General features: G+C 44.7%; 1 protein-coding gene across 1 annotated transcript in view; it reads left to right on the plus strand.

The window, feature by feature from the left end:
* Positions 1 to 6,515, plus strand: part of TRAPPC12 (trafficking protein particle complex subunit 12) — a 54,988-nt gene extending 48,473 nt beyond the window's left edge. The window contains exons 10-12 of the mRNA XM_084262273.1: positions 3,740 to 3,840; positions 4,642 to 4,729; positions 6,089 to 6,515. Of these exons, the coding sequence (XP_084118399.1) occupies positions 3,740 to 3,840; positions 4,642 to 4,729; positions 6,089 to 6,331 (432 nt within the window). The 3' untranslated portion in view covers positions 6,332 to 6,515. The remainder of the gene's footprint in view (positions 1 to 3,739; positions 3,841 to 4,641; positions 4,730 to 6,088) is intronic.
* The last annotated feature ends 8,297 nt before the right edge of the window (positions 6,516 to 14,812 follow it).

Below are 14,812 nucleotides of genomic sequence, written 5' to 3' on the forward strand. Positions count from 1 at the left end.
GTAGGTAGTAGTTAATAAAAAGCAACACTGCTAAATTCACATGTGTTCCTTCTAGCACCTTCATGACATAAGTTTTTATTGTTTGGCACATTGTCTTTGTATTGTGGCAAAATCTTCAGCTCTCTCTGGAGGGTGCTGTTGCAACAGATGCAGAATTTCAATGTATTAAGAGAAATAAACAATGTGGATGTGAAGAGAACTGAGAAGTGCAGATAGAAGAAAGAGAAGTGTGTTGCAGGGCTGGGCACCATCGTTTCGGTAAGACCCCTGTGCGCTGTTGATGAGGCACGCTGAAAACACTGAACCTCTTGCAGGTGAAATGGGAAAGCCATTTTCTCCTATTCAAATGTCACAGCTTCTCAAACAGAGGCAGCAATTCCCAAATAACCACAGACTTGTTCCCTTAACTTTGAACATTATCCAAGAGAGGCACAAGGGAGCCGGAATGTATCTGCTTACCAGCCACAGATACTGTTTGGCAATAAGACATCACACGTATGAAACAGAGCAATAATGTAGAATAATGTGTAAGTTCAGGAGTTGAATAGAAAAAGAGGTAACCTTTTCCAACATAGAAATCCTTACTTTGTGTGTCATTGTTTTCTTAATTAAATTGAGTTTATTGTTTTTAAGACACATAGTGGGGCCTAGATCTGGTGTATGGCCTTTAGCTGTTGCCTTAACTTAACTGGGAAATGAGGATGAGGGAAACTGAGAATGCAGGAAAAGACAGTTTAATCGCAGAGGTATTTTCAGAAGCCCAGTAATTCTGTCAGCAATCACCTGACTTGTAAAACAGAAATTCACATGGAATGGGAAAACACTGAATATATTTTAGTCTCTAGGATATTACTGTGTGTTGCTAATAGACTCTGCTTGCTGGCTGACCTATCCAAAATTGCCATTTAAATAACTACATTAAAGAATTTAGAAAGTGGAAAGCTTCCTGACCTTACCCTCTGCAATAGATTGCTGCAAAACAGAGTTAAAAGCAATAAATAAATCCTAGGAGTACTTAAGAGAAATAATCTTGGTTTCCAGACAAACAACAAAATTAAGCACATGGTGTATTGGAGGCTTCTTGTTAGAGGATATGATTATTGAGGTTAACGGAGGAATTCTCTTTTTTATTTGAAGTGCTAATTATTATTAGATACTGAAGTCATATTTTCTGAACTAAGTTAAATAAAATTAAGTGGTGAAGACCACTTTAAATATTTAATATTTTAATGACTAATTAAAACTAATTATTTCTTTTAAATGTTCTTTCAAAAAAAGAGCCCATAAATTGTTTCCCCTCAGTGGAAAAAATGAGAATGAGAAGTTTGGCATCTTTGCTGAGAAGATACAAGCCACTGCTAAGAAATGAGGACTCTTCATGGTCACAAATACAGTGTGATTAATCAAAGCATACTAGATTTGGACTCATTAAGCTCCCAGTGGAGCAAACTGGTAGTTTGCTCTAGAAACACATTATTCTCATGTTTAGAGGCTTCCTTCTAATTTCCAGGTTAAAAATATTCAAGGTCAGATTCATTTACGTTTGTGCCAGCATTATCCTTTAGTTAAAAGGAACTGTTTTCTCAGTAGTTTACACCTTTATGTATGGAAATAAATTGTAACTTTTGTAGTTACAACTGAATGGGTAAGTTTTTAAAGTGAATAGTCTGCTCTGAATGTAGCTCTGTAACACCTGGGAGAAATGCATCTCTCTAATTAGCTGGAGTATCAGTGGGTATACCATAAATGCGGTGGTAGATGGACAGTTGCATCTTTGAGGGCAATTGGATCATCCCTAAATGTAAATAACTGTTTCTTTATGTTGTCAAGGGAGAGGTCTTGTGGTTAGAGGTGAAGCAGTGCCAGTCATACAACTGATGGCAGTAGGGCTTTGGGTACTGCTGCTGTGATACACCGTAAGCAAACTGGGAAGAAATCAAGATGAAACCTTAAAACGGACATTTGCTGTGTCTGAGAAGTGTTCTGGGAGAGTCACTCACTGGAAGACGAGGAGGATTTGCTAGATGATCTTTTCCACAAGGATCCCTCTAGGGTTTGCAGTGTTTTTATTTTTCAGTTAGGTGCTTGTACGATGAAATTAGAAACATGTTTGAAAAATGTGCCAAGCTGGGAGTGGCATAGACACACTATGAAGGCCAGGATCAGAATGCAAAATAATCTTGACAAGTTGAGAAACTGAAATGTTAAATTGGCTGTGATTCAAACAACAAAGGCAAAATACTACCAGGGACTGGGAGCAATACACAAATACAGCATGGGAAATGACTAGCGAGATTCTGTAGAAAGGAATTACAGGAAGGGTAAGAAAACTACACGTGGGTAAACAAATTTGACTTCCAAAACACTGCAGCATAAAAGCGAACGTCCTGTGTGCCTGTGAAACGTAACGTAATCCCCCCTTCTCATGGCTGCTGAGAGATCGGTTGGCACTCGGGGAGGACGTGAAGTAACAGGAGAGAGTTCAGAGAAGAACAGCAAGAATGATCAGTCGAGAAAGCATTAGCTGTGAGAAGGGGGTGAACTCTGATTAGCTTGGTTGATTCTCAGTCTAGAAGAAGAAACGAAGGAGACAGTGCAATAAAGCTTTTCAAGTATGTAAGAGGCTGTGGATAGGACAAAAAGCAAGGGTGAAAAGTGCAGCAAGATTTTCTTAGTGTGTTTTGTAATAACTGTGGGTGTGTAAGAATTCTGGAGTAAGTTTTCTAGGGAGGCTGTGTAATACTCAGCATCTGAAAGCTTCAGGGAGACTTCAGTACACTTGTCACAAACATTTTTCATCATGTTGATCCTGTTCTTGAACAAACGGGTGATCTCTTGAGGGTCCCCTGAATCTCCACACCTGAGGGCTGCCTGGTTTCCATGGCTTTATGCTCCTGAAATAGTTTTAGGTTTACTCCTTCTGATAGATTTATTTTATCCAGTAGTAAGTTTTCTTCTCCTTCCATCTCTCCAGCCCCTAATTATTGTGAAACCTTACCAAAAGTATGAGTGTCACCTCCTATAAACTGTACATTGCTGACTTACATACCAAAGGGTCCTTCTTCAAAGATTTTTCATCAAATAGCAAAGTCTGTGACATATCTTTAGGTGAAATACCCATTCCTTCGTAGGAATGCCCCCCAATCAGATCTGCTCCTCTTTATGCCAGGTGTCACATCCCTCACTCCTCAGCCTGCACAATCCACTCACCAGTGTTTTCTGGTCTGGTAATAGACAGTCACCCCGATACCCTCAGTGACCTGCTGATGTGTTAGTCCTGTGCACTGAAGTCATCCTGGCTGTGACCATACGCTGTGGGTTAACCGGGTACAGGTCCTACGCTAGCTGCTGGGCTGCCGTGTTCCAGTTCTCCTGCCTGTGGGCAGAACCTCTCTTCACTTCCTGCAGCCCAGCTGTGCTGGAAGTAATTCTGGCCTTTTCTCATTTTATAAAAGGAGGTGGGGCATCCCTGCTCTCCAGTTCATGACTGCTCTGCAACCCCCAGCTGAGAAACACCACCTTCGATAAAGCTGCGCCTGCTTTTGGGGTTCTTTTTGGGACCTTAACGTGGCTCCTCAAACCTTGTTTAATACCAGATGTGACCCAGTCAGCTTGGTGCCAAACTATTAGATAATGGATTTTGATATGTGTTCACGTTCTCACCTTCTGTAACAGATATAATCAGGCTGGATCTCTTCTCTTCTTGTTGTGGTAACTTTCTTATGATTTTGCTGTCTAGATTGGAGACATAAAAACGGCAGAAAAATACTTCCAAGACGTTGAGAAAGTGACGCACAAATTGGATGGACTGCAGACCCAAATTATGGTTTTAATGAACAGGTAGATAATTTAATAGCTAAATGAAACTTTAAAATGCAGTTTTGCAAAGTATGCATTGTGAGCATTAAACTACCCTTGAGACAATCCTGTTCTCTTTCTCTCTTTTATGTAACTACATCTGTCATAAGTGAGACTGAATGGCATACAGACCCAGGAGATCTGTATTACTCGCTACAGTCATATTATCCTGGATTGAAATTGTGATCCTTCAGTTGATTTTACAAAGCTTTTTCTCATTCTTCCAGGCATTGCATATTTCCCCTCTGCTTTTTCAATACACATTTGCATAAATAACTCTTAGGAGAGGAGAAGCTATTTTGGGCCCTTACCTACAATCAGATCTGCTAGTAAAGTTGCCACCTGGTAGTTACAAAGAAGGCTGGAAGACATAGTAGTAAATGGAGCTGCATGATGGGGGACTGGGTTTGTAACGGTTAGCACATTGGCTTAATATGTTGAGAAAATACTATTCAAAAGTGCTCTGAAAATTACACAGCATGGCTAATTTCATGAAGAGAAATAATTCCAGGAAGAGAGTATCTGCATTTAAATTAATAAAAACACAATGAAGACTCTTGCTTTGGTAGGCAGAATATGTAATAGCCAAATGATCCAAGTTGTCATTCCATTTGTCTGTAAATCAGTGTCTCCTTGCTGGTTGTAATTACACCGTGAAGAGCAAATGTCAAAAACTCTCACATCTATAACAGGAAAAATAAAAAATGGTGTCCATTCTTTTTAAAATATATTATCACCTTGGGTTTTTGAGGAGAACTCATTCATATGTCACTTACTTTCTAGAGCATTTCTCCACCTCGGTCAGAATAATTTTGCAGAAGCTCATCGATTTTTCACAGAAATTTTAAGGATCGACTCATCAAATGCTGTGGTAAATCTCCAAATTGCTACATTTATAATGAACACCTAAATTATTCTCGTAATGCTTCATGCGTGGATTTAATTAGTACCCAGAGTACGCTTAGGGTTTGATAGAAAAATTGGATGTGGCATGTGTGCCAAAGGGTTTTTAGTAAGGATAAGATACATAATGGGATGGGAAATGAGGAACCAGTGTGTCCGAGTGCTTAGGCATGTGTGTAGAAATTCCAGAACACGATGTTGGACGGGATGTTCACAGCAGCACTTCTTCTTTTGGCTTTCGCTGCTCTTAGCGCAGACACGCATGTCAGAAAAAGAAGTGGCAGCTGCCAGTGTATATAAGATTAACCTGATTTCACACAACATTGAAGGAATATTGTCATTTTAAACATGACATTTCTAACATGTGGCATATCCGAGCCTCGGGTTCCCATCGCAAGAGGAGACCAGAGAAGAGCTTGTGATCTGCGTTCAGGGTCTCTGCACGTGGCAGCTTTCAGTGCATGGTCATGGGAACCAAGACAGCTCACCCTCAGCAGCCTGATCAGGGACCATGTGAAGACCGAGGGTTCAGGACTTTAGGCTGACTTTAGGCAGCACATGAACTGCATCATTTTGCAGGCTGTAAAACAGCACATACTACAAGTTGCACCAGATCAGTAAGGTTGCCAGAGAAAAAGATGTATTTTGTTTTTAAAAGGCCACGTTCTTCCTTTATCTGCAACCCTCAGAAAGCGTGGAGGTTTTTGCTGCTAACCACGCAACATGACTTTGTACTGGTGGTAACTCTTAAAACCTGTTTTGTGTGGAAAGAAAATGGAACCTGCCTCGATCATTTATGGTGTATTTAGACTGCCCTATCTGCTGAGTTCACTTGAAGTCAGTTGTTGATACCTTTGCGACAAGATAATTTCTTCCTGTTGCTTACATGAACCTTCTGTATGTAAGACAGAGAGAAAAACACTTCTAAGTTACAGTGAAGTCATTAAAAAAACCTGGAAAATGACAGCATGCAGAGGCTCAGGTAGTTTCTACAATCTATCCCAATTGACTTTCAAAATTAACTGACTAAAGTGCTGTAATATTTATATTTTGGGTTAGACTCTTTTAGCTCCTAGGAGGCAGCAGGTCCTACTGGCATGGGATAGATCTTGAGAGTAGCAAGAAGAGTACTGGATTGTATCATTTTAGCTATGTGAGGTAATGTGTTTTAGTTACTTGCTCACACACACACAAAATGGTAGTTTGTAGTGTAGGAAATCTCTTGTAACTCCAGATGCTAGGATTGCTTTCCTTCTCTCTCATCTCTTGTAAATGCATACATACACACGTTTGTTTATTTATTTATTTACAATCTGGTTTTCTCCAGGCCAATAACAACGCCGCTGTTTGTCTTCTTTATCTGGGAAAACTGAAGGATTCTCTGCGGCAGCTGGAAGGAATGGTGCAGCAGGACCCTAAGCACTACCTACACGAGAGCGTTCTCTTCAACTTGACAACTATGTATGAACTGGAGTCCTCTCGCAGCATGCAGAAGAAGCAGGCACTTTTAGAGGCTGTAGCTATCAAAGAAGGCGACAGCTTTAATACTCAGTGTCTCAAGTTGGGGTAGATCACTTACAACTGATCAGTTTCCAGTAAGGCTGATTTTTTAAACTGTATATACTCCTGCTCATGTGTAAATGTGAAATAAAATCTCTGTGATTCTGAATGTACAGCGGCATTACTACAGAATCTCTTGTCTCTGACAGTCTTATTGTGAAGACTTTGTGCTGACCTGGAGCCAGCTTCATCCCTACAAGTCCACTGCTATTCAGTTATTCTTCATCACAGTACACTGCATGTGTATACATGGGCAATTACTCAGATTCTTTTATAAGAAAAAATTAATTTGACCATATATGTTTTTGATGATTGTTATAATTTTTCAATAATTACTGAGCAAATCACATGAGCTGATTTCATCAGCCAAGAGTTCCTGACAGTATCAGTTTGTGTATTACAGAAATGAAATTCAGAATGCACTTCACTTGTTCCTACAACATGTGTCTCATTTTGCCCTCATCAGATGATGATGATACCTTTGTATGGCCACTGCTCTCAAAGGAGGCTGCTGCATACCCACCATACAGAATGACAGTATGGCTGAGGTTGGAAGGGACTGCACAGCAAAATATCATCTGCTCCAGCCATGCAGTCAAGCAGGGCCAGCTAAAGCAGGGTGCCCAGGACCATGTCCAGACAGCACGTGAGGGAGTCATACAGCTCCCCCCAGCTTGAATTTCCCACAGTATGAGGGACTGGATCATCTGAACAATACCAAATGGTCTTCACATACTTTGTTTAATGCCATTAAATCTTTCACATTAAAACATCTGGATTCTGGAAAGCTGTGGGTGGAGGTTTTCTCTATTCCCAATGTAGTGCTGCTTCGATACTTTTTACTCCTCTCTCCCACACTAGCCAGCACCTCTACTTGGATGTCACCAGCAGATGCCACAAGGCTGGTTGTTCTAGGAGGCCCTTATCTTGAGAATATGTATTTCAGCTCTTACACTTCAGCTGTCTTCTTCGTGCTTTCCTGGGGCCTGTGGCTTCCCCTCGGCAGTACAGACAGGCACAGCTGCTCCACTCCGGGATTCTGGGCAGAGGAAGAAGCACTGCCACTTGGGCAGGGCAGAAACACAACCCATTTCAGCTCAGTTCCTCTCCTCTCCCGCTACCAAGTGAGAACACAGTGCAGAAAGTATTTCCCAGGAGAAAGGGTGGAGAGACTGAGGCAGGGGCAGCTGAGGATTAGGCCAGACAGCATGGAAGCAAAGGGGGTGATGCAGAGCAGGATGCAGGGCAGTTACTGATGTGACAGTACAAGCACAGAGTGATTTTGGTATCCCTTGAGATTAGCACCACTGTGCTATCAGTGTTTCACATCTCTGCCCACATTTCTCCCTTCACCAGTGTTGAAAAGATTCAGCTTTACATTTGTTTTCAATATAGGTATGATTTTAGGTGAGGTTTAACAGTAGTTGGGCAAATTCTCACTTTGTGTTGTCATAACTTGAGTTGAAACCAATATGGTTTTCAGTTTGTCACAGCTATTGATCTGATCCAGTGTGTTACTTGCTGTACTTGTAAGTAAGTCATTTAAGCACTGCATTTTATCCAGCTGCAGTCACCTTCCCTGCACATGACCTTTCTTGGGAGACAGACATCCTGGTATGTAGCCACCATTGTTCTGAGGGACTTTGAGAGAATTGAACAATTTACCTGGGTGTGGGGTGACAGGACAAGGAGTAACGGCTTTAAGCTGAAGGAGGGCAGATTTAGATGAGATGTACAGGAGAAATCTTTCCCTGTGAGAGTGGTGAGGCCCTGGCACAGGCTGCCCAGAGAAGCTGTGGCTGGCCCCTCCCTGGCAGTGCTCAAGGCCAGGTTGGATGGGGCTTTGGGCAAGCGGGGCTAATGGGGAATGTCCCTGCCCATGGCAGGGGGTGGAAATTGGATTGTCTTTGGGGACCATTCCAATCCAAACCAGTCTGGGATTCTATGACTCTAGTTTAAAAATAAATAAATTACAGTGATGTGTAAATTAGCAGAGATCCCTGTGCCTTTAGCAGAAGGTCAGGTGTCACATTGTTACTCTGCTGTCTGCGCTCTAGGAAGCTTGATTTGTCTTTCACAACTCTAAGTGGAAGTAGCATGATCCATCATCATCCAGCATGCTGAAGCCACTTCCCTCTTCACAACTGAGGAGCCAAATGCTTCCCTTTTCTGTTCAGTGCTGCCTCAGACCCATGCACATGTACAGGCCAGCCTGCGCCCTGAGAATAAAAATGTATCATCCCAGTCAGAGTCAAATAACCATTAAAAAAACCCCACTCTGAAAACATAATCCCCTGTTCTCCAAGTTTCTCTAAATTCTAATTCATATGTATTGCTGCACAGGGCTCACTTCAGTATGTTTGCTGTGTTCTTATTAGTAGCAGCTTTCACTTGGATAAAAACGCCAGTAGAGGAGAGACCTGGACTAGGTGACCTCTAAGCTCAGTGAGCCATTAAACAAGTGACATCCTGGTAGACTTGCAGAATAATTAAAATTTAAATGCAAAGGGGTATTATCACTGCTGGATATATGCAAATTGTTAACTGTTTATAAAATGCCAGGAAGGGTGTCTGTGTCACTTTATGCTTTGGATGTAACAGACACACAAGCTGAGTGTTTGAAATTCCTGTATGCGGCCAGTGAGGCACCCAAATGCTGTATGTGGCATTAGAGCATTAAAGCTTAGGACAAAATTTGTCCTCAAAACATTAATTACACCAGGCAATCCTGTTAAATTCAATGAGTTCAGCTGAATTTAATGAGGGTTCCTGGTGTAAATGAGGGCAGAGCTCAGCGCTAAAACACAGCATGCATGTGTCATCTGGCTAAGTGAGAAAAGCTGTGGAAAGTATAGCCTGGATGAGCTGATTGTTGTATTCAAGTCTTAAAGCTTAATGTGCCTTAACAGAAGTTTTGCATTTAAATTTCCTCTTTTATTAAAAGAGGAGCAAAGAAGCCATACTTCAGACAGTCGGATAATTACGCTGTGCAGAGACCCTAATCCTCAGAAGGACTCCAGCACCTATCTGCCATCTCTAGTACCCAACTGCAGTTCAGGTGATGACAGCATCCCCTAACCAGCTGCTCGTTTCTACTTTCCTGGTGCCTCCGTTTTGGACTGGACCCATTCAGTGTTCCCCAAAAGGCGTGTCTGAGAGTCCACAGTGGACTGGAAAAGATGATTGTTCCTCTGCCTACCCCATCCTTCATGTCAGCAAGAGCACTCATGCAGCCATGCACAAGCTGGATGAGCCCACTCAACCGCCAGAAAACTCACCAAGCCAGCATCCTCTTCAGATTCATCTTCCTCCCCAGGTTTTCAACACCAGGATGTGCTGGGAATAACCACCCCTCTGGGGCAGGCTGCCAGCTTTTCAGCACCGCAGGGGTCTAAGAAGTGGCAGTCAAACCTCTTCTGAGGCCTCTGCGCAAGTGTCTCATAAATCAAATTGGAGAGGGGAGTAAGCGGGGTATAGTCTGCACAGCAAAGTCCTGCCTGTCTATCTGTCTGTCTTATATAGCAGCTGATGCACTTCAGCAACTGCATACATTGTAGGCATCCAACAGAAGATAGGAAGATAATGTGATACTCCCATCCCTGGTCATGTAGGGAGAAGCATACGTTCCCTCTCCATGTCAACCTGCAGTCAAGAAACATGTGAAAATAGAACTGCAGCATCAAATATGGATTCAAATTTATTCCAGGTAGGTAGAACCACAGCAGTCAGAAACCTCTCAGGTTGCTCAGGCAGCAACCCAGAGTTCTTCTGCCCAGCAAACCATGGATGCCAGAACAAGGTGGGTTTTATCCATTAGCTCACACCTGTAACGCTGCTCCCACCCTGCTTCCTACCTGCTTAACAGAAGACACTGTTTTACCAGTGAGGTAACACTACACTGCAGGAACTTGCACAGAGCTTTTAGCATATGAACAGCAGCTCCATCCCAGCACTAACCTCTGGGAAGCACTAGTGGAAAGCTGCTTTCCTGCTTTGTTCACCTAGTCATCTTGGGAATTACAGATGCAGAGATTCCCACCCTCAAGGGGTGTGTGAGATGGCCACAATACTGGTGGGAGCAAGGGACTGATAGCTGGGGTGGGGAGGAGGGTGCAGCTGCTGCCTTATCCAAGTTGTTCTGGATCCAAAGCCAATCCTGTCCTAGCACTGGGTAGACATTTGCAGATGTTTATTATGCATGGGAGTCATTAAAATGAATCAATGGCGTATAATTTGCCCACAAAAAGGGGGGAAAAAAAGGATGTTACTTGCCTGAGGCAGGGAAGGAAGGAGCGAGAAGGTTCCTCTCTGGCTTTGAAAAATTGCCAAAACTCAGTGCTAAGCTGCAACTATGGAGTCAAAGACTGCAGAATAAACTTACTAGAGCTGCTCATAAAACAATCCCCTACTTGCAGTGCAGGGCACGAGCTAGTGCTTCAGATGCCAGCGCACAGGGCAGTGGCAGGCAGCAGGACTGAGCCCCAGCCCAGACACCGGCTTCGCCTCCCCTTGCTGGAGTGTCACCAAGGGCAGCTTCCCTCTTTCCCACAGGCTCCCGGCCAGCTTTAAGGTGCAGGAGTCATTTGAAAAGAAGAAAAAAAAAAAAAAAAAAGCCTGAGGGTTGACCCAAATCAAACTCTCCAGCTCAAATGCCTGTGATCACAGGGGAAACCAGAGCCCAGAGCTCAGTTTGGCTGCTGAGGGACGCATCCGCAAACAAAGGCAACCCCGGAGCACCACAGAGGCACTGAGCACACCCCAGCCCAATTTTCTGCCAGCTGATGCAGCGGATTCACAGGCACACCAGTTATTAATCAGCACCCTGAGAAGCAGCACAGAAGGCAGTGAAACAGAGGAGAACTGCTCAGAATCACCGCAGGAGTCCCAGAGAGAACTGCAGCAGGGGGAACCAGCACCAAGAGAGCTCCCCAGCCCTTTCACTGCGATCTTTCCCCAAGCACTTTGGGGGTTGAAACTTTGCCTCTTCTCTTATCCAAGCATTTATACAGACAATAAAAAAATGAGAGCTGGTGACTCCTTCATGTAAAAAATAGGGTGGTTGTTTTTTTTTTTCAAATTGCAGGTACAGCAGTGTGCCTTTTGCAGAGATACACAATGTTTTGGAAATCAAGCTGTAAAGTCACAGTAAGTGCAGCAAATCAGATCAATTCTGGACCTTTGCACCAGGAACACTTTAAATTGTACCACTAATTCATGCCCCAATGAGACAGTATGTTTATTTGGCTTCGGGAAACAGAGGACAACTGGCAATGACCCAATTTCAGGGAGCCTGAAAATTTCCATCATTTTCACAGGGAAGGCTCCCAAACAGATGATGTCATTTTTGAGCACAGCATGGGTCAGGTCCAAAGCCTCTCCCTGGCCAAGTGTCTGAATCTGGTGTTGGGTGACTAGGGATATCCTTCAAAGCAGTGCTCAGCTGCCACCGCAGCCTTCTCTGGCTGACACGGAATGATGCCTTTGTCAGGAAACCGCCCCTTCCCGTAAGCTCCTCGTTCAAGCTAAATCCTGGAGCTGGGGAGTGCCTGTTCTGCCAGTAGGACATGATGCTCTGAGTGCACAAAAATTTTAGTATTTGACAAGTCCAGCAACCAGGATGGGTGGCTACTGGCTCCTGCAGCTGCAGGGAAGCAGCAGAGCCCCCTGCTCTCCACAGCCCAGGGTGAGACACCCCTTGTGGGTCCCCTTCACCCATCTGTAGCACCTGGTGTGGATGCTACAAGTTAAATACTAACTGGCTGTGAAACGTCTCTGCATTGAGATATCCAGCCAAAGACATTCACCCCAGGACACCCAACAAGGGAGGAGAGTATCACAGATTTGGCAGCCACCCGGTTGCCCACCTAATTTATTGGAAAGCTCGCTGGCCATCCACAGTTTGCACTTGCAGAAATCAAGGCCACTGCTCTCTTAAGCTGGTGGTGAGAAACAGAGAAATGCACCACATGGAAAATGTGGGGTTTAAAGTGGAAAATAGTAATCCATAGGTACCAAAAAAGCTATCTTCAAAGTCCTCAATTCAGTACTGCTTCTCCTACCTTTTTTGTTTGGGTTTTTTTTTAAACTCTCATCCTGGAGGAGGTGGAATATTCCCCCTGCCCAAGTCAATGCTGCCAACGTGATGCTGCTGGAACCACTTGCATACATTTTCATACTACATCAATGCACCACGATTTCCCACCAGCTGCAGTAAGACAGACTTATGTTTTTGGACCAAAAATCAATCTCACTTTGCACTTTTTGATGTGTGTGTGTTGGGGAAAAATAACCCAAAAACCAAACCAACCACACAAAAAAAATCACCATGAAAATAAAGCCTTTTTCATCTGAAGGAATGGTATGTCCTCCTTCCCTCCCTCCTCTTCACACTCTGGAGTGTTTTCTATCAATATTAACAGGTTTTCCTGCCCAGTTGTTTCCTCCCAGTGTAATCTCCCATGTAATCTCTTCACACGTTTAGAACCTTTACAGCAGCTCCAAATTGCTTTTCCCTGGCTGACAAAAACCACTTTTCAGGGAGCAAAGCTCTCACCCTCTCAAAGACACCTAAAGGGCACGGACTCAACAGCACTGACAGTGAGACCCCCGCAGCCCCCGCAGCCTCTCAGCGGCAGAATGCAGTGTGCTATGAAAATGATGAACGATCTTCAGCAGGGAGACCGTGTGTTATTCCTGACAGCCGGGAGATGGGAGCTGTACCAGGTGTATATATTCCTCCAGAGAGGCAACAAAACAAGGTGGCTCCGTCCTGCTTCCCAGGTCACATCCTACATCAGCGAGCTGCTGAAAGCAATCGCTGCAGGCAGCTGCTTTACAGTCCGTCCCTCCTCACTTGTCTCCAACCTGTAAATCTCCCCCCAGGGGAGAGCATTACCGCCTCTCTCTTCCCAGTCACTCCCCGAGTCTGTTATGGGATGGCTGCGCTGTGAAAGGGGGTTCCTGAGAGCCCACGCTGCCGCCTCCGCTTCTCCTTTGGCAGAGAGAGAGAGAAAGCTGGGAAGGCCCATAGGAGAAATGCAGAGTCTCATGCTGCTTCTGCTTAAAAATTAAAGAAAGAGAGCAGGCACGGGAGGAGGGTGAATCAGGCTGGATACCAGGACAAAGAAGTCATTTTACTTTACATTTGGAAACGCAATTTTCTGTGGCACACGGGTGAAAGGAATGGAACTTGCCGCAGGCAGCAGCTGTCATTTATTCCCACAGCTGGGCCTTGAAAAATCCCCAAAGTTCACTCCGGGCCCAGGATGCCCCGGTGTGCTGTAGAGGAGGTCACTCCCAGACATGTGCCACACACATCCCCGAACCGGTGAGGCACAGGATGAGGCACAGGACACCGAGCAGCCGCTGCAGGAGCCTGCCCCAGGCGTGCCTGGCTACAGCTCAGCTCGCACTCGCCGGCAGCAGCGAGTTTGCAGCCAGGATTACAGCACCGCTGCGCAAAAGCCGGTGCACACTCAACGGAGCCCCCGCTGGGCGTGCAAAATGCAAGCGGGTTGTGCCCACACCCCCTCCCACCAGCTGAGCACCCCCCCCCCACCCCAGCGAAACGAAGGGTCAGCTCTGTCCCTGCACCTCATCGAGCCTGCAGTCCCAGACCCTACAGCAGGAAACACACGCCTCCTTTATTCACCCTTCCCAACGTTTAAGATCAAGGCTTGTACCACCCCACTTCAAAACTGCAGCTGTGCTTTCAGGAACACTCAGAGATAATGAAGCACCTAGCAATGGTTAAAAGGAATGCTGCTCTACACTGAGGAAAAGGCTGCTATCTGCTGAAGAAGGGCTGCGTGCCCAACCACGGGGACAAACAGAGGGAAAGTCCAGCCACCCACCCTCTGCTACGCTGAGGAAATCCACGTGAGCCCACTTTCAACTATTGTCTAGAGTCGCGTTTATTCGGAGAGCTGCAAGGCAGGAGCTTGCACTGTATCTGGCCGAAACCAGCACGCAGGCTGCAGTCAGCACAGAGCCCGGGCTCTCATCATCCAGTGAGCAAGCAGCACGCTAGCCCAGCTGACATAGTTCTTTGAGCAAATTCACCCCAAAACACTTTGGTGCAGAGCTGCATGTCCTGTGTTAACTGCAAGGCACTTGCTGACAGCTGGACCAGGGAGTCTAAGTCTGCTGCTCCTCTCCATCCAACAGATGAAGAAGCGGAGGCAGTTGCTGCCTTGTCCCACCTAACAGAGCAAGTCAGCAGCAGCACGAGGAATCAAAGCTGATGAGCAATTACAAGAACACTATTGTTCAGTGTGTCCTTAATGTCAGCACAAGGGAAAAAAGAAAAGGGGAAAAAAAAAAGGGCCCCCCCAAGTCAAAGTAATTTTATTAATAACTCACAAGAGCAAATTGCTGCGTTTTACTGAGAGAAACCTGCAGCTTTATGTACCAGGGCAGAACTAGGGAAGCTGCATACTAAAACGCCGATTATGCAAATTTACCTCATGAACACTTTTAGACAAGAATGAAG

This window comes from Gallinula chloropus, assembly GCF_964237585.1.
Source record: "Gallinula chloropus genome assembly, chromosome: 3".
NCBI lineage: Eukaryota > Metazoa > Chordata > Aves > Gruiformes > Rallidae > Gallinula > Gallinula chloropus.